Source organism: Aethalodelphis obliquidens, unplaced genomic scaffold, assembly GCF_003676395.1.
Source record: "Aethalodelphis obliquidens isolate GAN/ISIS:26980383/991018 unplaced genomic scaffold, ASM367639v1 scaffold66, whole genome shotgun sequence".
Classification (NCBI taxonomy): Eukaryota; Metazoa; Chordata; class Mammalia; order Artiodactyla; family Delphinidae; genus Aethalodelphis; species Aethalodelphis obliquidens.
This window is the reverse complement of record NW_020838010.1, coordinates 7,147,781-7,172,880: the sequence shown is the minus strand read 5'-3', so window position 1 is coordinate 7,172,880 and position 25,100 is coordinate 7,147,781. Positions and strand designations below refer to the sequence as shown.

Genomic DNA, 25,100 nt, shown 5'->3' with positions numbered 1-25,100 from the left:
AGCTTGTATGAAAGGTACTTATTCTTTGGATCAGAGTAGGGTTTCAATTCCTCTCAAACCAGCTGTCCAGGACCATAGGCTATTATTTTCCCTTTAAACGTATCACCTGCTCCAAGTGCACTAGTAGGATAACCAAAGCTCAGAGAAGCATTTCTCCTGCTCTTGGCTGAAACCAAAACATCCTCTGTGTAGAGGGATAGAAGCTAGAAATATTTCTGCTTTAGCTCAAATCTGGGCTTATAAACTGAGAAGGATCTCAAGGGGTCTAGAGAAAAGATTATGAAACATATCCCCTTGCTAGCCAGGCAGCTGGGGACAAATCTGGGAGATAACTATTTTCTACAGTTACTGTCTTCTTTTAAGAATAATAGGGTAGGATGGCCTGGTGGCAAAGACTAACTCCTGGGTTCCAGTATTAGTTCTGCCACTTGGTAGGTATATGACCTTGGGCAAACCACTCCAAACCTTTCTAAAGCCCTAGTTTCCTCATCTGTAAAATGGAGGATAATATCAGACTCAAAAGAGTGATTTGATGATTATGTAATTCACATGAATAACTTAGCTCCATACCAGGGTTCAGAAAAATCTTAATTGATTTTAACTGCTCTTACTTTTTTATTATCATCATCATCATTATTTTCACTATTATTATATAATTAGGAGGTTCTCAGTTTTGAATTTGGGTTTGTACCTGGTTAATCTCACAGAAACAAAAGTGTTATTAAATATGCCTTTTTCCTACATCATACCTTTTAGCACATGCATCTCTTTGGAGTCCTTTTGGAGGTGTTCCATCTCCGACCCTCACAAATCACCCTTTTCGATTCACCAAATATTACTTATTTGGGGCATGAAGTAATTCATCATGCCTAGGCACTGCCTGGAGTCAACTAGTAAGGGGTTGGATTAGACGACCTCTCGGCTTCCTTCCATCCCTGAGAATCTATGATTCTATGAGTCAGTGTTCAGGAAAAAAATGAAGGGCTGTTTAGTGATGAGTGACAGTTCTGTCCTAAAAGAACAAAGAACTTACTCACTATGCCAGAAGCCATGTTGAAGATCACAGGATCATGAATTATAACTCTACTACCCTCTGGCAGGACAGGAAAGGAATCTCATAGACAAATTGCACTGGGAGAGATTATGGATTAAAGGCTCCAATATTCATGACTTCCAACCAGCCAGCCAGCACATAAGACCACATCAAGTGCCAAAGGCCACCCCTGTGCATTTGAAAAAAAATAATGGAAGTCTCCCCAAAGAGAAGCAGGAGAATGAAATTCTGGCCAAGACAGTGTTTCTGAATCTTTCTCCTTTTCTGGCTACAGCTATGATAAAGAGTTCAAGAAACAATAGAAGCCATCATCTGTAAACTTGTGGCTTTGAAGAAAAAAAACCATAATGATGGAATTTAAATGCTACCTTGTCCTATTCCACTTACCATCAACTGGGGGTTGCCCAGCAGGAGAAATGAGATCATTTCCCTCTGAGTGGCTAGCCAAGCTTGCCCACATTCATTCTTCTTCCCACATCATGTTTTAGCAGGCATCAACACGTCAGCAGCTTCTGAAATGTGCCAGATCTAGGGAAGCAAGGCATTGTCACTACTGCACTAAAGAGCTCCCCACCTCGGCAGTGGACTCACACCAGCCACATTTTCTCGTTTGCTTGTCAAATGGTGGGAGGAGGTTAAAGAGGCCCCTCTGGCTTACTGCCTGAAACACAGCTTGGTTAACCTTTGGGGACTGTAGCCCACCAGCCAGCCTTCCTGAGGCCATCTGAAACACTCCATTTCTTCTTTGCATTACTGTTAAACACCTTTTCTCTTGATTTTGTTTCTTAGGTGGCCGTGAGCCTAGAGAAGCTGGTGATCTTGGGACGAGAGAGGAGGAAGCTTCTCAGATGTAATAAACAGTTGTCTTTTTTATAAAAATGAAAAGCATGTTTATTGTTTTTTATATTATACAAGTTAATGCAGGACTAGATTCTCATTGTAAAAATTCACACACTGAACAATCTAGAGGTCAGTGTGAGTCCCTTCATTCTGATCTTATTCTCCACCCCAGATGGAACTGCTGTTAACTGTCCTATATATAACTCTCCAGACCTTTTTATACTTATCTACATATCTGTACATAAACTATATACACCAAACAGATAAGTCTAGGTTTTTGGTATGAGAAGTCTATTCAATGCCACTGCAGTCTTCCCCCAATGTATCTTTGCCAGTTCCACCAATGAACCATTCAGCTGAAATCAGGAGAGGGTGAAAGAGTCCTTATACATTTGACCCTTAAACAACTCGGGTTTGAACCGCGAGGCTCCACTTACACGCGGATTTTTTTTTTTAATAGTAAATACCACAGTCTGGTGGATGCAAAACAGTGCTTATGAAGGAACCGCAGATACTGTCTGACTATAAATTATACGCAGATTTTCAACTCGGCAGAGGGTCAGGTCCCTAACCCCGGCATTGTTCAAGGGTCACCTGTACTAGTACACATGTATTTGGATATCTCTATCAGACTTCATTCCAAGAGCAAAGACTATTGTTTCTGGATTATCCATTAAACATAGTATCTACTCCTTTCTTTCCAGCAGGATACACTAAGCTGTGCTGTCTTTTGCACCTTAGGGTGAATGGAGACTCTGGAAATGGTTTCACAGCACTGAGCCAATGAACTGGGGCCATGTTCAGTACAGACAGGTTGGACACAAATTGATTTTGAACTGTAGGGGCCTTTAGGGCCCTTTTGGGATTCAGAAGGAGGAGAGGGAGAGTTGAGATGAGAATCCAGGTTTCTTGACTCCTAGTTTATGTTCTTGCTACGTGACCATCTTGACCCACTAAAGTTAGTTTTACCTTCATCACAATATATAGGAGGGCAAGTGGAGGGAGACAAGGGTATGGGAGACCTAAGTGGTAAGGAAGCAGACACCATCAAAAGAAGAGAAAGGGACAGCCAAGAGGAAGGGCAGCCAGAGGCTTTAGAATCCCAGGTCCTTCAGAGTTTCACACAAGACCATCCATACCTACTGGACCATGTTCAGATTCTCACCTTCCCATTTGAAGCCCTGAATCGAGTTTGTTTAACCTATTCAACCCTTCTGATTGATGATGTTAAAATTAGTATCTCATACCCAGGTATCTCTTGCCAGTCAACTATCTCTAAGTAGTGGATTTTTGGGGCTTATTTAATTGTCAACTGTAAGCCAAATTCATCAAATTCCCACCCTCCAAATGCACCCCATCCCCCCAAAAACAAATAAACAAAACAAAAACAACTTAGCTCCTCTGAATCGCTAAGTTTGTAAACTTTGGGTCATCAGTGAGATTTATTTTATTTATCCCCCATATCTGGCCAGTCCCCAGCCCTGTCTGATTTCCCCATGAAAGATTTCCTTTATCTGTGCAGCTTCTCCACCTTCACTGCCATTGTTCTTCTCCTGGTCCATATGACCTGGATCACTGCCATATCCTCCTCACTGGCATCCCACCCTCCATTCTCACCGCTTTCCAATCCAGCTCTACTTATTCTCATCAGACACATCTTCCTTAAACTTGCCTTTCCTTATGTTGTTCTCCAGCTCAAAAATCTTAAATGATTCTCTATTTCTTGTCACATTTAATCTGGCATGTCAAGTGGAAAAGGATGTCAGCTTATTCTGTGTTATTATCAATAGGAGAAGTAGGGCCAGTGGGCAAAAGTTATAGGAAGGTTTATTTCAGCTGATCAAAGGAAATCCCTCTAAACAATAAGAGCTGTTGCACAATGAAGCCACTTGCTCAAGTACTGAGCTTCCTGGCCCTGGGGAGATGTATAATCAAGAGCTGGGAACTACCTGTCAAGGATGTTGTAAAAAGGATTCCTGCATTAAGAGGTAGGGAAACACTGTTGACAGTAAAGATGGTGATAACTGACCATGTTTGAACATTGGCTCCATGCCAGACACTCTTGTTTTCATATTTTAACACATTTATACTCCTCACAACTCTGTGGTTGACACCATTTTAATCCCCTTTTTTACAGTTGGCTCTACCTTAGTGATTAAATGCATAGAGTAAGCGCAAGGGACACATCTTGGCTCTGGAACTTACTGGATGAATGATTTTGCACAAGATGCATAACCTCTTTTGACGTCATTCTTCTCGTCTGTACAATGGAGGGAGTACTAGTACTCACTTCAGTGGGATGTTGTGGGGATTATGTTGTAAGATAACAGGAAAGGCACTATTTGACACATAGTAAGTAGTCAACAGTCACGATTTTTCTTGTCTCCATTAGATGATATACTTTTTGAGGAAAGTGGCTCTATTTCTTCTATATCTCCCATCTCAACTAGCTCAAACTGACCAGGTAGTACGTTTTCATTCACTATGGACTTGTGGCCAATGATGTGCTGACAGTTCCCCAAAGTTCCTCCATGACCCTTAGCACCTTGCTTCATCACTAACAGCGTACTCCTATTGACTATTGTTTTCAGTCAACCCAGGGTCAGCTTTCTCCCCCTTTCCCTTTCTGAGAACACCACTTTCATTGGTTTCTCTGGGACAGTACGTAGCCCATCATGATGAACCCATTTCTCTACCTGCTATTTTGAAGGTACAGAGGTGCTTGTGCTTCCTTTTTCTCTAATCCCAGTTACCAGTGAAAACATATTCACTGGCAACCTCACCAGGTTGTGAACCAGACCTCCATTATACGGATATTGTGCCACACTGAATGCCTCCCATACTGAACCTCACAAGTTCTGGTCCCAAAGCATTTCCTTAGTATAGCTCATTGTTCACTTTGTTTGAGAAAGTTGCACGAAATAAGACAAAGAGATAACTGTCTTTTGGGAGGCTCTTTTTTTAGAGCCCTTTGATATCATCATCATTTTGGTTTTTAAGCTTTACATGAACGGGGTGGGGAGGGGGAGACTTTCCTTTTCAGCATGAATAAATTGATAGCTGTCCTAGAGAGCACGCTTCTGAAGCCAGGTGCCGCCACTTAGCTTAATGTTTCATGATGTGTCACCCAGCAAATTATGAGTTGTTTGAATTGATTTCCTCCAAACAGCTGAGCTACAGCTTTTGTTCTATTGATGTTCGTCTCAATTTCTGAATGTGTGTTGCTTCCAGACAGAAAAAAATAAATCGCATGTCTTGTAAAGAAATGTCATTAACTCAAGAGCCTAGCCTATAATTAGAAGCTTTGAGGGTATGCTTTTTTCATCCAGTGGAGCTACTCTTGACGGTTGAAACTCTTTTGCCAGTTCTTAACTCTTCTCTACCTCCTTTGAATATAATACATCATGCCATTACCCTCATATCTGTAAAACCAGGTTACATTGAGTTTCAAAAATCAGGATTTATTTTATTTTTATTTTATTTTTATTTTTTTTTTGCGGTACGCGGGCCTCTCACTGTTGTGGCCTCTCCCGTTGCGGAGCACAGGCTCCGGACACGCAGGCTCAGCGGCCATGGCTCACGGGCCCAGCCGCTCCGCGGCATGTGGGATCTTCCCGGATCGGGGCACGAACATCGTTCGTGCATCGGCAGGCAGACTCTCAACCACTGCGCCACCAGGGAAGCCCCAGGATTTATTTTTACATTTAATCATACAAATATTGACTGAGTACTTACTATGTGTCTCAGTTAAGACATTTAGGAAATAGAAGCACCATGGATATTGACCTGGCTCTCAGAGAGTTTCTAATCTTTCTGGAGATTCAAGACAAATATTTATAAAACAAAGGCCATCCTGTCTCTAGCTGAATATAATTATATTGAATTACATTTGAACTATTACATCGAATATAATCAAATGCCCCCCAAATAATGTTGGCCTCCAGAGGTTGCTTGCTTTGCTAGTGAATAGGGCAACTGGTGTGAAGTGGGCTCTTTCCCTTCCATAAGAGAATAGGGGGGTGGGGGTGGAGGGATAGACTGGGAGTTTGGGATTGACATGTACACACTGCTATATTTAAAACAGAAAACCAACAAGGAGCTAGGGTGTAGACCAGGGAACTCTGCTTAATATTCTGTAATAATCTAAGTGGGAAAAGAATTTGAAAAAGAATAGATACATGTATATGTGTAATTGAATCACTTTGCTGTACACCTGAAACTAACACAACATTGTTAATCAACTATACTCCCATATAAAATAAAACTTTTTTAAAAAACTAAAAAAAAAACTAAAGAAAAAAAGAGCGTAGGGACTGCTCTGAGCAAGCTGGCCCTCTGCCTCTCTTACAGTGCTCCGTTCAGTGCATGTGGCTAGGTAAGAGCAATTGTACACCAACCTCACCCCAGACACAGAACATACACACACTTATCTAGGCGTTGGAGGTTATGAATATGCATTTTTCTCCTATTATTTCATTAGCATCTTTGACCTTTTCTCAATTGGAGTGTTAAGATTTGGAATGGGTTTTAGGATAGAAAGAGAAGTAAAATGGCCTTTTGGCCTCCTCCCCTTTTTGGGGTTGTTTTGTTTTTTCACAGAAAGGCAAGCTTTATTCCAAAGCAACCTCAAAAGTAACAGTCATTAGCACCACAATTACAAACCAGTAGAAAAGAATAAACACTTACACATACATATTTGATAAGATATCAACAGGAGTCACATCAGTTCCTGTTATTTCTCCTACTCCCCATTCAGCTCCTTTTCTGTTCGAAGATGAAAAGGTAGACTTGAAATTGCTCATGTCTTTTAAACTCAAACATGCATCAATTTCAAGAAAGAAGGCATCTGGCGGTAATTGTTACAGGGAATCAGCTACATTATTAAAATAAATGTCTTCATTACTATGACAGTTAATAATTTAGTAGGTTTCTTGATTTTTTTTAATCTTTTTAAACCAGCTACAGAAGTTTCTCATGTTGAATGTAATGGACACGGTAAAAGTTCCATTACTTAGGAGGCATACTTTCAATTATTAGTCACAATTGCCATGTGGAGGGATTGATCCCTTGTTTTCAGAAGCACTGGCTGGGTGGGCATCTGTATTACAGGCCAAGAAAGTGGGACTCTGGACAGCATACTCTGGTACCGTGTGCATAGGGCAGCTGGGCACTTGTTTTCTTTTTACTTATAAGTCTACCTTACTCCACATACAGAGCTGCTAGATAGTCTCCGGATTGATTTCTGCCTTGCCCTGAAACCACTCCTGCAGAAATGCCACTGTCATTTCCGTACAGCCTGGTGATTTAAGCATTACTGGTTCCTCTCACCAAAGGCCATTCAATGCCATATTAATCCATTCCAAATCCTCAACAGACAACAAATCTTAGGGGATGCAAAGAAGAAATATCAATGAGGACTGGAATGTGTCAGCAAAGACTGCTTGGAAGAGAAGAGGAGGACTTAAAACATCGGTGGGATTTGGCTGAAGAGAAGGGGTGGGCAGGGCAGCCTGCAAATGTGCCAGAATGGGTCAATGTGTTTGAAATGTAAAAGTTCACGCTTATTGCTAGGATACTACAGAGACTTGGGGCTCCTGTTCTGTTGATACTGAAGTCCAGCCAAGGAAAAGCAAAACTGTGTGTTTTCAACAGCTGAATTTTAACTTATTACTAAAAAAGAAGATGCAGGGCTTCCCTGGTGGTGCAGTGGTTGAGAGTCCGCCTGCCAGTGCAGGGGACACGGGTTCGTGCCCAGGTCCAGGAAGATCCCACATGCCGCGGAGCGGCTGGGCCCGTGAGCCATGGCCGCTGAGCCTGTGCGTCCGGAGCCTGTGCTCCGCAACGGGAAAGGCCACAACAGAGAGAGGCCTGCGTACTGCAAAAAAAAAAAAGAAGATGCAGACAGAAGTGACAGCATTTAGAAAAGAGAGAATAATGCCCAGGGTTTTTGTTTAAGGGTGCATCCTGCACAAAAGTGTTGGGTGGATGGGCAAGAGGCAGGGAAATACCACTGGCACAGGAGCTTCTGGAAACTGTGCTGTTTTGTAATTGATCCGCTCGCTAAGAGGGGACTCTTTTTTCCCCCCTCAATTTGTCTGCCTACAGGAAGTGACACTTTGTAATTTGCCAGAAGTGTTATATGTGCCAATAGTGGCCCTCGCAACGCTATAGACTTGTAGAAGATTGCTTTAGACAGATTATTCTTGCCTGTCTACAGGCAGGAAAATAAACCATCAGCAATTCTCTTCCCTATTAAAAATTTTCTGTAGAAGACTCTGTGGCTTTATTGGGTAACACATTTCAGCCTTTTAATATTTTTCTCCTCCTTTCATTCTGCTGCGACTAATAATAACAATCACAATAATTAATAACTTATGCCATACTGGTAGAAAAATTAAAGCCAAAATGAAAACTAGGGAACATCCAACGAAAGTCAGTTATGGTCCCAGTAACTGGTTCATATTTAGCAGTTGTACCTCTTATAGAAAGAAGGAAAATTCAAATGTACTACTTCTAGGAACTTGTCAGGTCATACGATGTCAAATCTAAGCAGTGGAATATTTATTGCTGTAATGAGATTCAGAAGATTTGACTTCTAGTGTCAATATTTACTAAGTTTTTTTTTAAGGTCTACAAAAATACTTTATTTAAATATGGTTGTGACAGAGAATCTTAAAACAACAATTTTTTTTAAACTGAGCATACAAATTTAGGATCAAAATAACCTTAATTAAAATTTATTTGATAAACAACAAGGATTTACTGTATAACACAGTGAACTATATTCAATATCTTGTAATAAACTATAATGGAAAGTAATCGAAAAAAGAATATAGATATATACATATATATGTATACGTATATATATATATATGTGTGTGTGTGTGTGTATAACATCTTTGAAGCATGCTGTTTCTTTATTCTGGGATTCACACTAACAATAATCCCGTGGTAATAATAATGCTCACCATTTGTAATGCTTTTCTTGTGCTAAGTACATTACATGTATCCTCTCATTTTATCCCAGAGTCCTATGAAGTAGGTGGTTTCATCTTTTTTTTTTTTTGGAGTATATTTGCTTTACAGTGTCATGTTAGTTTCTACTATACAGCAAAGTGAATCAGCTATAGGTAGTATTTACTAAGTTTTGATCTTGGGCAACTCACTTTCTTTTTCTGTGCCTAAGTTTACATGCTATACAATGACTGAATTATTTCTAATGCTCCTTCTGACTCCAGAATTCTCTAATTCTATTTTATTATTATACCCAATTCACTTGATGCCATAAAATAAAATAGAAATAATCACCTGGTCTAACTATCCTTCAATATATGAAATAAATGCATCCCTGGATTTTTTTTTTTTGGTAGAGTGACCTTGAAAAAAAGGAATTCTGCTTTATTACTATCTTACATCCTATAGCTGAAGATGTATTCCTGGGACATGACTTTTTTAAAGGCCACATCCCGAGACTTGGAAAAAAGAGCGGCTTTGTTTATAGCCTAGGTGCTTAAAAATCCCAGATAGTTTGGCCATCATACTGGTTTCCCCTTCTGAAACTTCCATTATATTATCAGAGGTGCACATGATAGACCATTCCCCATCCTCTCACCCATAAAGCCCTCAATTATTGTTCTTTGGCCTTGTTCAGGTGGAACTTTCCTCTGGCCAATAGTATCATCACTGTGGATGTCCTCAGTGCAAGCAACATTTGGCAATTCCCACTCCTTTTCCAATAAAACCAGGAAGGAAGAAACAGAAGAAAGTAAGGGAAGGAGGGAGAATAACTGCAAATCTTTGTCCTGGGTTTCTCCTTTTCCCATCATAACTGCCCCTCAGATCTCACCTGAGGCCATAGGAACCACGTATTCCCACTGCTATTCTAGAGTTTGTTTCTATCTATACTTTTGATGGTACCATTAGGTAGGGGGTCTTTGAAGCACTTTGAATGAGCAGTTCTTCAATTAATGTATTTCACATTTATTCCCTACTTTATAAATTATGCTATGGAAAAATGTGGTATTGGAGTTTTCTTATAATGAGGCCTAATTGCACCATCTGGGGTAGAGTGATAGTAAATTACTTGTTCAAGGTCAAGGAAGGTATGATTTGTTCAAAGAAAAGCCAGAAATAGAAGCAAGGTCCGCTGACTTTCAGCTTAGTTTAGCATTCAATAAACCACATTCTCTTTCCTCTGCACATTTTATCTTCAGTGGTTTGCCATGGGCACAGATATTAGACAGTCTGCAAAACTAAACAGTCATAAAATGGTCAGAGATAGTAAAACAGGTTCCACAGGGAACAAAACGTATATGTCATTGTCAGTAACAGAACACAACTATCAAGTTCACGTTCACAGTAGAAGCAGTCTACGTTTACCCTTCCTCGGGTGTCTTTTTCTAACAGAGAACATGATTTTTTTGTTTCAGTCAAAAACATATTTTGAATGAAAAAGTCAGTGTCTTCTGGGGCCTCCCTGGTGGCGCAGTGGTTAAGAATCCGCCTGCCAATGCAGGGGACATGGGTTCAATCCCTGGTCTGGGAAGATCCCACGTGCCGCAGAGCAACTAAGCCCGTGTGCAACAACTACTGAACCTGTGCTCTAGAGCCCGCGAGCCACAACTGCTGAGCCCACATGCCACAACTACTGAAGCCTGCACGCTTAGAGCCTGTGCTCCACAAGAGAAGCCACCGCAATGAGAAGCCCGCGCACCGCAACAAAGAGTAGCTCCCGCTCGCCACAACTAGAGAAAGCCCGCACGCAGCTACGAAGACCCAACACAGCCAAAAATAAATTAAATTAAATCTTTAAAAAAAAAAGTCGTAGTGCCTTTATATTTGTGCCTGCAATTGAGGTAATGAAGTATGGAGTTCATTTGTGAATGTTTTGAATGGCAGCATCTCCTTGAAATTATTTTTGCTGGGAATTCAAATGAATATTCTTTCAAAATAGTCACACTATTGTAATTGGCAAACCTCAGAGTCGGTATCTTGGGAGGGAAACAACATGCATTTGGATAGGAATATAAAATTCATAGACTTGCAACCTGAATTATCCATTTCATCTACCGTATTTTCATGTTAAAACCATCTCCAGATGGAAAGGCAAGATTTTTAATTGTGAAAAACACCTATTAATGTTAGACACTGGAAGACCATTTTTAAAAAATTATAATTTCATTACATCTTTATGTGCCTGTATCTTATTACCTGTTATTCAAAATATGTCTCATTGTTTTTATCATAAAACATACTTGACTATTTTTTAAGTTTCTTTAAAAATCTTCTGGAGGAAATAATGGGTTTGTCCCCCACAGGATCATGGCATACTTCTCAGTTGTGGCTCCAGGCCTCAAGTCTATTTAAGGATGCTTGGATTACTAAACCCTAAAATTGCTGCCTAACTCCTGATCAACTCTGGAGGTTTTAAGCAATTGATTTCAAAAACTAGACTTATGCCTCATCTTTTAACAACAAATTCACCCTTCTGGGAATAATGTCTTTTAATGATAGAGAGAAGTCTTTCAGTTATAACGGGTAGTGGAAATGAGGTTTACTTCTTAGAATCACTGGCTGTATACAGAAAGATGAACTCTCTGAAGAGAACTTGATTCTAATATGTTCAGTCTTTGCAAATGCTTTTATGTTTTTTTACAAAATGCCATCATTTTCTCAAAAAATAACTTTCTCCTAACCCCTGGAAATATGCCCAGGGGTAATTGCCTGGGTCAGGCTAAGACAACCTAGAGACCAAGTGCTGCTGTGAGTTTTTCTAATCATGCAGGGCTGTAGGAAGAGAGTATGGTTACCTCCACTCAAAGTCAAGTAATGGGGACACGCAAAGTGAGTGCAATTTCATTGGAAAGTTAAATAGAGGGAGTTTTGTTTTTTTCCAGATTAATTTTCCTAACCCAAAGTTCATGAATTGAAATGGGATGCGATGTTTCCACCACAGCTCTAGTGTGTCAAAGACCATGAGACTATTGTTTCCTCATGCTTCAGAGGAAACATGCTTCAGTTCATATCAAACTTAGAAAACAAATTATTCTCAATAATGTGCTCAGTTTTCTTCCTTGAAAACTGAAGTCATTGGATAAGCTTCTTGCTTCCAAATTTTATTTTTGATGATTTGTGTCTTCCGTTTCTAATAACACATTTCATCCCAAAGGACCAAAATATTTTCGGTCTGCCAGTCATCATAATATTAACTATGTAAAAAGAAAAAAGGCGCAGGCTGGTCAAATACTTCACCCAGTTTCAACAATTTTAGAAAGGTTGATATAAGAAAGAGTTATGCTACTTGGAAGTATTTCTCAAAGTTTTACTCATGTGGGGCTGCTAGCAGATCAAAAGAAAATTTGTTGAATTTAGCAAGTAAATTGTGCTTGCATTTACTCTGATGATCCGTGAACCAAATTCAGTAGGGCTATGATATTTAATGATTCACTGATGAGACAGTTTAATGACAAAGTTGAGAAGAGATATGCCAGCAAAACAAGTACTAGATTGTTAATTATCACTAGATATTAGCTGGAGGTTGCTGACATTAGGTTATTTCTACATACATCGTGGAAGTGTATAAGATAATGCATATTATTCTCTTTTGATTTTTTTCCTTACAGGTCAAAATTACAACCAGATTTCATTTACATATTTTCCTACTCCCTCTTCTCTGCCATCTTTAAATGCCCGTATTGGGCAGAACTTCTTCCTCAGGTATTTCAACCCACCCTTATTATCACATCCAACAAATAGCCATTAAGCATCTCTATGGGCCAGACACTGTGTTTGGTGCTTGACATGCATTAGCTCATTTAATCTTTGCAACAAACCTGCATAGGATGTTCTACAATTATCCTCATTGTGCAGTTGAGGAAACTGAGTTACAAGGAAGTTAAGCAATAGGTCCAGGGTCACATAACCGGTAAGCGGCAGAGAAGGTTTTAAACCCAGATCTGACTATTTTAAAGACAGCTCTTTCCATCATTGCAGTGTTTCTCTTCTCTTACCTACTGTGGTACCATAATTGGCACTATGCAATTTTATTGTGAACTGTTTTAAAATCATCCTCTGTGTAATTAGTCTTATCTCCCTACCTACATGCTAATCAGATTGAGGAGGGGCACCATATTGAGGAGGGCTAGAAATATAGCAGAGACTCAGTCGTGTGTGATTTGATTTTTGTCTTCACCATTCTTTTATAAAATAGTTACTAATGTATCTAATTGTAAAAGTTCCTGTTGTTTTCTTTTGCTGACTTGTTAAAGAGTATTAATTCTTTATGTAAAAGGTTCTTTTTCCATTTCCTTGTGATTAAGGCCAAAATCATTCAACTGGGCCTTCTTAGCTTTCCCATTGACGTAGGTGGTAATGCTAGTGAAGGAAACACTTTGATAAATAATTACAATATCTCTGTTTTGGGAAGGGAAGTCTTTTCTCCATGAAAAATGAATTATCAATCATAGAATGTTTAGGCTGAAGGGATCTGCGAGATCATTACATACTTTATCTGTACCTATTTCATGGTTCTTATGCCTGTCTACCTTGTATTTCAGTCCTTTGGGTACATAACTTTGCTTTCTAGATTTATAATCTTCTCAAGGACAGAAACTCATGTCTGGTTCATGTTTCTATTCCTTAAAGTGTCTTGTACCATGCCTATCATGTATTCAACAACCATCAAAGGTTTGTGAAATGAATGAATCAAATCCACCACCCCTTTGTTTGATAGATGTGCAGATAGATTCATAGCAAGTATTTATATGCCTCTAAGATCACACTGTTAGTTGCCAGCAAAACCAAGTCTAGAACCCTCTGATTGCTAAGCCAATGATTTTTCCATGACACCTTGTTTCCCATCTGGTTAAAAATGAGTATGGAATTTCTCTGAGTGACCATAATCCATCATTTGCCTTCAGCTAAAACTGTTGACTCCCTATGGATCCATTGGGAATATACCCACTGTGGGAACTAGTACAAAGAACAAACACAAAGAACAAAGAGAAGGGAGAGTTATTTGTTCCTCTTAATATTCTTGGCCAGGATGGGTTGTATATTTAGTAGTGATAAGACAGATTTAAGCTTAAATACTGGGAGACAAGTCAAATCATAACAGTGTAGGTGTTTGGGACACATATTAAGGAATTAGGTCAGTCTCTGACAAAGCTTGACTTAACTCTATGTGAATGTGTGTAATATTATAGATAATATGAAATATTCTGAAAATTAATGGTTAGAAAGATTAAATCAAATAACTAATAACAAAAGCCTTTAGCAAATGCAGAAACGTCTTCTGTAAATTTGATTATGGGCATTAAATGAAAATATTTTAATAATATAAGAAGTGATCATCATCAGTAAGAAACACTTACTGAGTGCCTAATTTGTGCTTGGATACAGGAATTGAAAGACAAGAAGCTAGAGTCCCTGCCCTTATGAATTTATAATCTAGTGTCAGGAACAAGGCATGTCCATAAACAGATAACTACAAAGGAGGACAAAAGGGGTGACTGTGAAGTCAGTATAAAAATTTGGCCTTTAATATTGGTCAGCGGGGAACATTAAATGCTTTTGAACAGATTTGTGGTGTACGTACATACAGTGATGTTATAGGAATATTAATCTGACATAGGTGTGCAATGATTGAAGGACAAGAGAAAATAGGTATAGGAATACCAATTTAGAGACTATTGTAATAATCCTTATGAGAGGTGATGAGAATGCAGACTAGGGTGAGAATGAAGGCTATATAAGTAAAGAGCAGACCTGGGAGACATTATTAAGACAGAATCTACGTGACTTGATGACTACATGGCTCTCGAGAGGGAGATGTTCAAGTTGATTCCAAAGAGAGGAGTTAGTTCTTTATAATTGGCTTTATTATATTTGTTACCCTGATTGATTTGAATCTACTGAAAGGCAGAGACTTTCGCTCATTACCTTTAGATTCCAGTGTCCCAGCACAAGTTAGGAATGTTGCTCATGTGTTTTGGCTTTCACAATAAGAAGTCCTTATTACAAAGAAAGGAAAATGGAGGACTTTATGGTGATAAAAGACCTTAAATGGAACTTGAACTCTCAGCAGTGTGAAGCACAGTGCTGAGTACGTAGTAAATGCTTAACAAGCACTCGAACTGAATTTAATTACTGGTGTGGTAGAAAGATTAAAGTTCTGTTGATTTTATTTCTAGCTCAACCAAGAAATAGTCATATGACCTTGGGAAAGTCACTCAACCTTCCTATAGCTCCACACCCTATTGGCATTAAGGGCATGTAATAATCCTAACTCTCATAGTCTGTAACTTGATTCTAAATTTGACTTCTTCACCAAATACTTTTCTGCACCTATGTATATGCTTCACTTCCAGCTCCTACCCCACTTAGGACCTGGATCTGCAGTGAGCTACCCAGACTGGATTTCCCCTCTATTTCCCCACGCTCCAAAACACTCTCCTCTCTCTTAATTTGGCACCATCTCTCATCCTCCCACCTCTTTAGTTAAAATTCTTTTTTCCTCATTGCTAATCTCAGCTGGGTGTTAAAAAAGTAGAGCAACCTGATCCAACAATGTCATGGTAAGATATGAAAGACTGATGACCAGGAAGGTCCTCTAAGATTCATGAACTTTACAAAAGGCATATTATTATCTTGAGATCTCAGGCAAGAGGACAGAATAAAATAATGAAGTTTAAGAGAGAGAAACTTAGCAAGATAGGCTCTTTAATGATATTATATAAACCTGGCCCTGTCATACAGATGGGCTCAGATTCAGGAGTATAGATTTTTATACAAATCATGGAGAGCAGAGTAGAAAGTGTGCAATTTTTTAATGTTCATTTTAGGCCACCTCCCTGCCCAATTTTCATTTGTCCCACTGCCTGACTTCCATCAACAGTTTAACAAATATTTATTTAGCACCTACTTTATGTTGGTAGTGGTGTTTTAAATATGGGCAGACTACAGTCTCTGCTCTCAAGGACCTTACAATGTATTATGAATGACAGATACCTAAACAGGTAAGTACGTAGACATATATTGGTGGACATTTCGCCCAACTTGGTGGGTTCAGGGAAGGCTTTCTAGAGCTCAAGCCTCACCAAATTTTTTTTTTTTTTTGCTGTACGCGGGCCTCTCACTGTTGTGGCCTCTCCCGTTGCAGAGCACAGGCTCCGGACGCGCAGGCTCAGCGGCCATGGCTCACGGGCCCCAGCCGCTCCACGGCATGTGGGATCTTCCCGGACCGGGGCACGAACCCGTGTCCCCTGCATCGGCAGGTGGACTCTCAACCACTGCGCACCAGGGAAGCCCTCACCAATTGTTTTTTTAAAATTCTATAAACCAGGGCCAGCGCATATCTTCATACCAGTGTATACAATCAGGATTTCTGAAATGTACATCCCGGACACAAGGCATAGATGATTTACTTTTCCAAACCATACTGTTGCGTGTAACTTGCTGATGATTATTTTTAAAATGGTGTACAGGGCTTCCCTGGTGGCGCAGTGGTTAAGAATCCGCCTGCCAATGCAGGGGACACGGGTTCGATCCCTGGCCCAGGAAGATCCCACATGCCATGGAGCAGCTAAGCCCGTGAGTCACAACTACTGAAGTCCACGTGCCTAGAGCCCATGCTCTGCAACAAGAGAAGCCACCGCAATGAGAAGCCCGCGCACCTCAACGAAGAGTAGCCCCCGCTCTCCGCAACTAGAGGAAGCCCATGCACAGCAACGAAGACCCAACACAGCCAAAAATAAAAATAAATAAATAAATTTATTTTTTTAAATGGTGTATATCACTAAAGCCAGTTACTTCATTGTATAACCATGAAGTATGAAAGGATATGCCTTTATTCTCTGTTTCACTGGGTATTTTTAAGAACCTGGCTCTGATAAATAGTTCTGTCCTATTCAGTTTGTCTCCAAAATGCAAAGCTACTAATTTCCATTAATTCTAGCCTTCTTTTCTGGCCTACTATAAACCCTGGCTTTAGTTCATTCAAACTGTACATTTGTCGAAGAATTAAAGAGATTTTATGGTCTAGTAGAAAAATCCTGAAAGCCTTTTTATTTGGTGGTTGTCTCCCAATTAGGTGCAAAATAATCAGAATGAAAACGTATTTCATGATGTCCTTCTGTTTAAGTGACTAAACTGAACTTTGTATAAAAAGCTAGTCAAAGTTCAACTGAACTGTGATTTTAAGAAAAGCCTTCGGTGTTTTTGGAGGCTGCAAAATACAAGAAAAAAAATCCTCCAAGTTCAATGTACTCTGCAAGGGACTATCCAATTCCAAGGGTAAAATGTGGGAGCTTCATGTGTACAAAAAGCACAGTAGCCAAAGCAGCTCCTGCAGCCGCCATCGCCCTCTAGCCTAGCAGGACTTGGGTCCAGGCCAAACAGACACTCATTGGGGAATAAATGGTCTGATCTGTGAACAGTTTGCACTATGTAACTGAACCTGTTGAAAGAGAAAGCCAGGAATGGACTTATCCTTCTTACATCATTTTCATGAAACTGCCAGTTACTGAAAGATTTCTATGTGCAAGTGTGTTCTTTACATGTGCATATGCACCTAATCAAAGACACAAGCCTTTGGACCTCCATATTGATACCACTGCTCCTAGCCTCTTGAATTTTTTAAGTGCTAACTGGCTATAATTGATACCAGACAGTTAGGAATATAAGTATTTTATGTTTGTCAGTGTTTTCCTTTGCACTTCAACCCAGGCTACTTGCTGGTACCTTGACACCTTGTTGGCTGTCTGTCTGTCACATGAGCAGCAAAGGTACAGGTGAATATACCATGAAATGACTTGGGGGCACTGAAGTAGATGTGCCTGTGAGTGTGAGTGACAGTACAGACAGCAGGGAGCAAAGCTTCTGGTAGGTGGGCTGACTCAGGCTGGAATGAAACTGCTTTCCCTGTGAGACATGATGTGTTCCAGAAACTTCTAGATTCTGGACACAGTGCTAGACCCTCCCTGTCTCCCACCATCCCTTCTCAAAAATTCTCTTCTCTTGCTTTCCATCCTCAACTCCCACTCTCACCCAAAATATATTCACATCATTGGTCTCTGTCTTTATCAACTTCTCTCTTTCTCTCTCTTTCTTCCAACCTCTCTCTCTATTCCTCCCACTTCCCTCCAACTCACACAAACCCCTATACCCTAGGGTCTCCAGACATCTAATACACTTCCTATAAATCTACCAACTTTGAAACTCTGCCAAAATCCCCAAATATTACCCATCAGCAAATTCTGCAAAGCCAGTCTCTGGATATAACATCTATAACCAACCACCATGCCATACTGGGCAGCTGACTGAGGCTGTGTCCCCATAGGCCATCCTCATACTCTTAGAGGAGCCTCAGTGTCCTGGGAGCTCCATCATCACCGTAATCATCCTTTATCGTGTATGAGATGGAAGAGTTTAATGAGGAATAACAGCATCGCACCACAGTGTTTTGAATGCGCGCTCTGTTATCTACTGACACTGACCAGATTTGTATTCAATTCCATTGAATAATTTTTTAAGAGAGAGAAAAAGTATTGTGTTTGGTGATCAAATGTCTCTTTGCCCTGTGGTGCTGCCACTTGAAGCCCCATGTCTCATCAGGATTCATCTTTTAGTCTGGAAAAGGGACTTAGCTGACTGCCACAATAGTGCCATCTATGGCTCTTCAGAGGCACAGCCATGAAAACCATGGAAATGACTGATTCTAGGCACAAGCCATTCTTTATTAATTGCAGCTCAGCAATGACTCGGGAAAATTGTACTTAACAATAACACTATTACTGCTTACTAGATGCCAGCACTGTTCTAAGTGGTGTACATGTGCTATTTCATTTAATCTTTACAACAACCCTATGAAATATATAGTGATTTTATCTCCATTTTATCAATGAGGAAACTTTTATCAATGAGGCATGGAAAGGTTACATGACTTGCCCAAGGTTACACAGCTAATAATTGGAAGAGGGAGGATTCAGACCCAGGCAGTTTGGCTCCAGAGTAAAGAATCTACCAGCTGTGCTAAAAAATACCTGAGGCTCATGTACATCTATTCTATTTACCTAGAGCTGCCCCATGCCACGTTTGCAAAGTCCCTTTCTTTGGCCATTGGCCCCATGTCTCAGGGACCAGTTTCCAAGATATCCTTATCTTCCAAGGATTCCTTTGATGTTCATTTGACTCCACTTTCATGTGGAAAAGGGATTTTGGAGGGAGAGAGTTCGGGGAGCAAGTGTCCTTTGCCAAAGACAACATCTACTCTCTTCTACCCCCTCATCTCATGGTCCTCTTAAGAATAGCCCTGTTAGCTTTCTTCTATTCCTATGTGAACTTTTAATTAACAGATTATCTATAGAGATTTAAATGAAATATCTGAACAGCTCAGGGCTTATGGATTCACCGTCATCTAAGGTACAGCCCGAAGACCATTTATATCAGAAACATTTGGAGACCTTGTTAAAAATGCAGATTCTGGACACCTATCCCAGACCTACTTTACTTCTGACAGTAAAATCTATAAACCTGCATTTGTGAAATGCTTCCCAGGTGATTCTGATGCACCTGAAAATTTCAGAACCAATAACCCAAACCAGCATGGTTTGGCATATAAAAGGAGTAATAGCCTCAGGAACTGATGACCTAGTGGCTCTGGCTCTACAACTAACTTCCTGTGTGCTTTGAGCACATCAATTAATTTCTTTGGGACTCAGTGTTCTCATCTGTAAAAAGGGACATCTCTCCTTTCCATCCTTTCAAAGTTGCATAGGTCAAATATAAATGTGTGTGAAAGTTCTTTGGAGTTTTATAAAAATAACACACATTATTATTATTATGGGTGGGGTCAGGGAGAAAACACTGGAGAAAGAATGCTGTTGGCAAGGACTGAAGGGAGGAGAATTCAGTTTCTTTCTTTTTCCCATCAGAGTCCAGACAATGGAATTTCAAGGTTCTTTCCAACTCACAACTTCCCCCCACTCCTTCATGTGTTCACAGTTTACTGTTAACAGCAAAGAAGGCTCCTCCCTTCCAAAACATTCCTTTAGGTAAAAAACCTATCTGAGCAGGTTGAGGTCGGCACTGTCAGTCAATAAGTCACTGGATCTTTCCCCTTAGTTATTAGGGGCAAATGTAATTAAATAATAGTTATCTACATATTTGCAGAGATGGAGAAACAAAGCAGATATATTTGCGTTCATTCATAATTAGGCTTAGAATGGTACATACCTGTCATCTTAAAAGACACAGAAAATATTGTTCATTCTTCATGTGTAATGAGTCCAAACATTTGTTTTGTTTCTGATATAAATGGGTGATCTATTTATTTTCAAGGTGAATTACCCTACTTAGGCCCCCTTCCTTACCATCCACTCTCTGAAGTTTTAGTCAAAGGATTTCAACACTTCTAAGATTCAAATTGGATCTAGGGTTTTGTCCAAACATCTGGCTTTCAATTTCTGAATGCCTAGGTCATTCCTGCCTTTTGGAAAAGAATGTCTGCCCATTCTTGTCCATTCCCACTGAGTGACTTTCCTCTCTGCTATTTTGACTTTCCAACCAGGAAATGGATTTCATTAACTTTAGCTTGCAGAGCAGAGGCTGTACCTGAGGTGACCCCAAAAGTCATTCAAATATTTCATCCAAAGGCAGGCAAATGCTGTGTGGGAAATCACACAGAGGAGGAAAAAAAGAGAGAGGGAGAGAAGAGATGAAATCAGGCTTTGATGAGCATTTCAGCCAGGCCAGCCCCTTGGAAAGGTGCCAGCGTTGGTGAAGCAGCAGCAGCTCTGGGTTTCACAGGCAGTCTGGAATGCACTGCAATACAGCCCAGCCTCCCTCTCGTTAGAGGCCTAGCGTTTGATGATTCAGCTGCTTCCCGGCTGCCAGGAGAGATTTGGCCAACTGTTTGAAAAACACTGTCTGCCCCAGACCACACTTGTTTTTATTCTCTGCCTGTTGTCAGGGGCCTCTTCTGAAATGGAACACCTCAGGAAATCAGACCCAAACTCTGAGGAGTTTATGCTGCCTCTTATACCCCCTTTTCAAAGGCAATTATACCAAAATAGGGATTGTTTGTAGCAAAGTGCTTTCCTAGTGATGTTGAAAGCAGACAATGTATTATCAGGAAATGATCTCTCATTAGATCTTCTTCAGATCAAATGGAAAACAGTGTGCTAGCAGACTCATCAGACATTAAAGGCACAGCTGAATGTGCCACTACTGAACTCCGCATATATCAGTTTGTTCAAAGATGCAGGTTAAAGGGTAATGGAGACATGCATTTGGGGAAGGAATTGAGCAAGAGCTTCCGCTGAAGGCTGGACTCTTGAACTCTGCTGTTTGCTTCTGAGAAGTCCCCTAGAGCTACAGGTCCACCTTTCTAACAAAGGAAGCTGATCCTCAAAGTGGATTGGGCTGCCTCATTCAGAAATGAACATATTACCTTCAATACAGCTTAGCGATTAAGAGGATGGTCTTTGGCGTTGGACTGCCAGAATGTGTAACCCAGGCTACATCACTTATTAGTTTTGTGAATGTAAGAAATTTAGTTCTCCATGCCTCGCTTTTCTTATCTGTAAAATAATAGTACCTTCTTTATGAGGTTGTGAGATTTAGAGGATAAATGAGTTGATACATGTAGAGAGTTTAGAATAGGGCCTAACATATGATAAGCCCTCAATAACAGTGTTAACTATTAATATTATTAAGGCCCTGAAAGTATTCAAGCCAATACCTCTCATGTACTGTGTAGCACAGTGATTGAGAACACACCTTTTTAAAGTAAGACTGTCTTGGGTTTGGGACTTCCCTGGTGGTCCAGTGGCTAAGACTCCGTGCTCCCAATGCAGGGGGCCCGGGTTCGATCCCTGGTCAGGGAACTAGATCCCACGTGCCACAACTAAAGATCCTGCATGCCACAATTAAAGATCCCGCATGCCGCAACTAAGACCTGAGGCAGCCAAATAAATTAATTAATTAATTTAAAAAAGACAGTCTTGGGTTTGAATCCTAGTTCCACCACTTCCTAGCTGGACTTGGGTAAGTTATCTAATCTCTGTAAGCCTCAGTTTCCCCATCTGTAAAATGGGGATAATAACTGTAGCTACTTCATAGAGTTATTGTGATGATTAATAGATGATGTAAAATGCTTATTGCAGTGGCTGGCCCATAGTAAGTGCTCAATAAATGATAATCATATAATATGCCAAAGACTCTGGCTCTAGAAAGCCCACATCTTTTTTTTCTAGTCTTGGCTCTATTTAAATATTAGATAATATTTTAAAGATTCACTCTCTGCTAAGAGGTCCTTATATTCAAGATAAAATAGCGATGGTGTCTTAATTAGCTCCTTGCTTAGGAGGAAACAGAGTTATCCAAGCCAGTAGGAAATGAAAAATCAAACTCCTCACTCCTCAACTCTTAGATGCTTTAATGATCTCAATAGTCACTTGAGCCAGTCAGCTGAAAAGGGAACCAGCTGGAAGCAAAACCAGGGTAAATTGGCAATTACCAAACTCCTTCATTTTATGAAAATGGCCTGGTTATTTGTCAGACTTTTAGCCCACTCAGGATCTCTCAATCTCTCCTTTATTCCTCTTGAATGGTGAAAAACTGGGTGAGAAGGATGGCAAGGGAGAGAAACAAATCCCTGGCCCTCAAAACCTCACCTGTGGCTTGGCATGGAAAGTGGGCTTGCCTTTCCAGAGAAGACAGTGCGACTTTGCTGAGAAAAGAAGCCAGTCCAAACAGTTGCAATGATTCTTTACTTCGCTCACGCTCCAGCTTGTTCCTCAGCTGTGAAACATCATGCTTTAGAAGAAAAAACACGATGCTTCCTTTCTCTTGCACTTACTGTGTGAACACGCAGAAGGTCCCATGTTCTTCCCTGTTCTTCGAATACACTGAATTTGCGGAAGACAGCATTGCTTTAGCTCCATCTTGGGGCATGAAAAGAAACTAGATCTAAACCGACAGATTCTCAAAGAACGATTTAATGTATCACTGGAGAACTTGTCTCCGCAGTATTGTAACCTGACTTTTTGACTGAATCTACAGAATTGTACGTATAAATCCTGGCAAGGAACACCCTTGCATGTGGCTATGGTTCTGCAAAGTCCAAACCACTTCTCTCCTTTCTCTTCCTTGATTTCTAGTGTGGTCTGAGTAACTATGCTGCCCTCAGGCCCTCCTCAACCCTCTTGCCTCCACCCCTTTCATCTTGAGCATCTTCACCAGGTCTGAGAAGATAGAGGCACACACAGTTAAAACCTTTTGGAAGTTTTGCCTTGCTTCCTACAGACACAGTCATGAACAACCACAGTTTTTAATTTTCAAGAAGGAAACAAAAATATATGCAGGAGCCATTTTCTATTACTGTATAAGAATAGTAAAATACTATAAAGTGGATTCTCAGCATTTTAACAATAAAAAGCAGTGAACAATACTTTAATAGTCACTATAAAGAGCAGCCCACTGGACTGTAATTCTTAATAGTTATTTATTGGGCACAACAGAATATAGAACAGACTGTTCTGGTTGAGGGATTTCTATAAGAGTCAATTCCAAAAACCAATCTGGGGTGCAAAGTAAAGCTTGCTGGGCTGTGGTAGAACAGCAGAAGCAGGTCCTGTTGGCAGTGGTTTAAGGGAGAGCAAGGCTGGATAGAGGCTTTATAGATGGTCACACTAGTCCACATGGAGTGGGAGAAGAGGAGATTGGTTCTCAAAGGTGAAGTGTCTTCTCTCTCAGCTCTTGTGGGTCCAAAACCTTGAGAGTCAACTTACTCAAGGACAACTGAGTTCCAGATGACTGGCTTATACCATTCCAGATCTGAACTGTATCAAAATCCAAGCCTGAACTGCCTGTTTTTTTGCATAGGGTATCTCCTTGGTCAGGAGATCTATTCAGAGAAACAACTTACTGGATAGATTTTATGTCACAGTACAATTTAATGATGTAAAACCAGAATAAAGAAACCATGGTAGCTCTAAGAGGTCTTGTCATCTCCCTAATGGAACAACCTCTACTGCCTAAATATTCCTTGCCAGAGCTGTGCCCAGTTATCTGAAGTCAGAACATCCTGTCCCGGGAGAGTGCTGGAGATATTTGATGCAAAGAGACGTATAGTAACTAAGCAAAGGGGGATCCCTTTTTGAGCTTATGCCTACCTCGACTTGAGAAGTAGGCAAAGATGAAAGGACCAGTAGGGACTTGTGAGAGAGCGACAGCTTTATAAGAGGAGCTGGAAGTGTCCAGCCCATCTCAGTACTGGGTATGCAATAGGTCTTTCTTTGACTTTGGGTGGACTGGTCAATGAGTTGACCTACTAATTAATTCCTTTCTAAACCATTTCTACCTCAACCACATTTTATTCATCATTTCTTATCACCCCTTTTTCTTCCTCAGGTATTTATTAACGATAGAATTAGGCGCTATTTTAATTACTCATTTGTGAATCCAGAGGTTTGTAAGCATCTTTTTGTCTTACTATTTCCAACTCTGTTTATGTCTTTTTAAGCCAATGCACACCCTAGGTCTGAACTTGGCTCTTTTCCAAGAGACATCAATCTTTTTACATCACAGAAGGACCTTTTCCTCAAGACTATTCAAGTGAACACACTTGTACTGTATTGCAGCTTCTCAAGATGTCTAACATACTCTCCCAACGTTCCTTAGAACAGTTAGTATGGCCACCTTGATACTACGGAAATTTGAATTTCAAATCAATGGAGTATAAAATTTATTACACCAAAACATTAAGACTTTAAAACAGCATTATCAGATAAGGAGCCCAAATAAAATTATTAAATCAGAAAGACAAACATAATTTATCTAATTCACATGAGGGAGGAACTAGATTCTTCTGCTTAAGTAGCCAGACGTGATGGAAAGAGAACTAAAAGTAGAAGTGGAAAGGGAAAGAGACATCAATATAATTCATTACCTATCCATTATGTTCCATGTCCTTTAATTTATTAATTTCCACATGAAGGCTGATATTTGGCTGGATAGCAATTATGCATCAGTATGGTCAAGACAGTTGTTTTCAGCAGGTGTTTCTCTGATTGGTCAGTGCCCATGCTCTACCAGTTGTTAAATACTTGGACTATCATTTAAAACCACACCAAGCCTACAAGATAGGTATTAATCCTACAAAGTAGTTATTTTTGTCTATATTTCAAATAAAGTCTCAGGAAAACTA

At 40.1% G+C, this 25,100-nt stretch overlaps 1 protein-coding gene across 1 annotated transcript in view; it reads right to left on the bottom strand.

Annotated features, from left to right (window-relative positions):
- Window positions 1-13,173: 13,173 nt before the first annotated feature.
- The window catches only part of LUZP4 (leucine zipper protein 4), a 92,580-nt gene continuing 80,653 nt past the window's right edge, over window positions 13,174-25,100 (bottom strand). Inside the window, exon 8 of the mRNA XM_027089534.1 lies at window positions 13,174-13,267. Coding sequence (XP_026945335.1) covers window positions 13,174-13,267 — 94 coding nt within the window. The remainder of the gene's footprint in view (window positions 13,268-25,100) is intronic.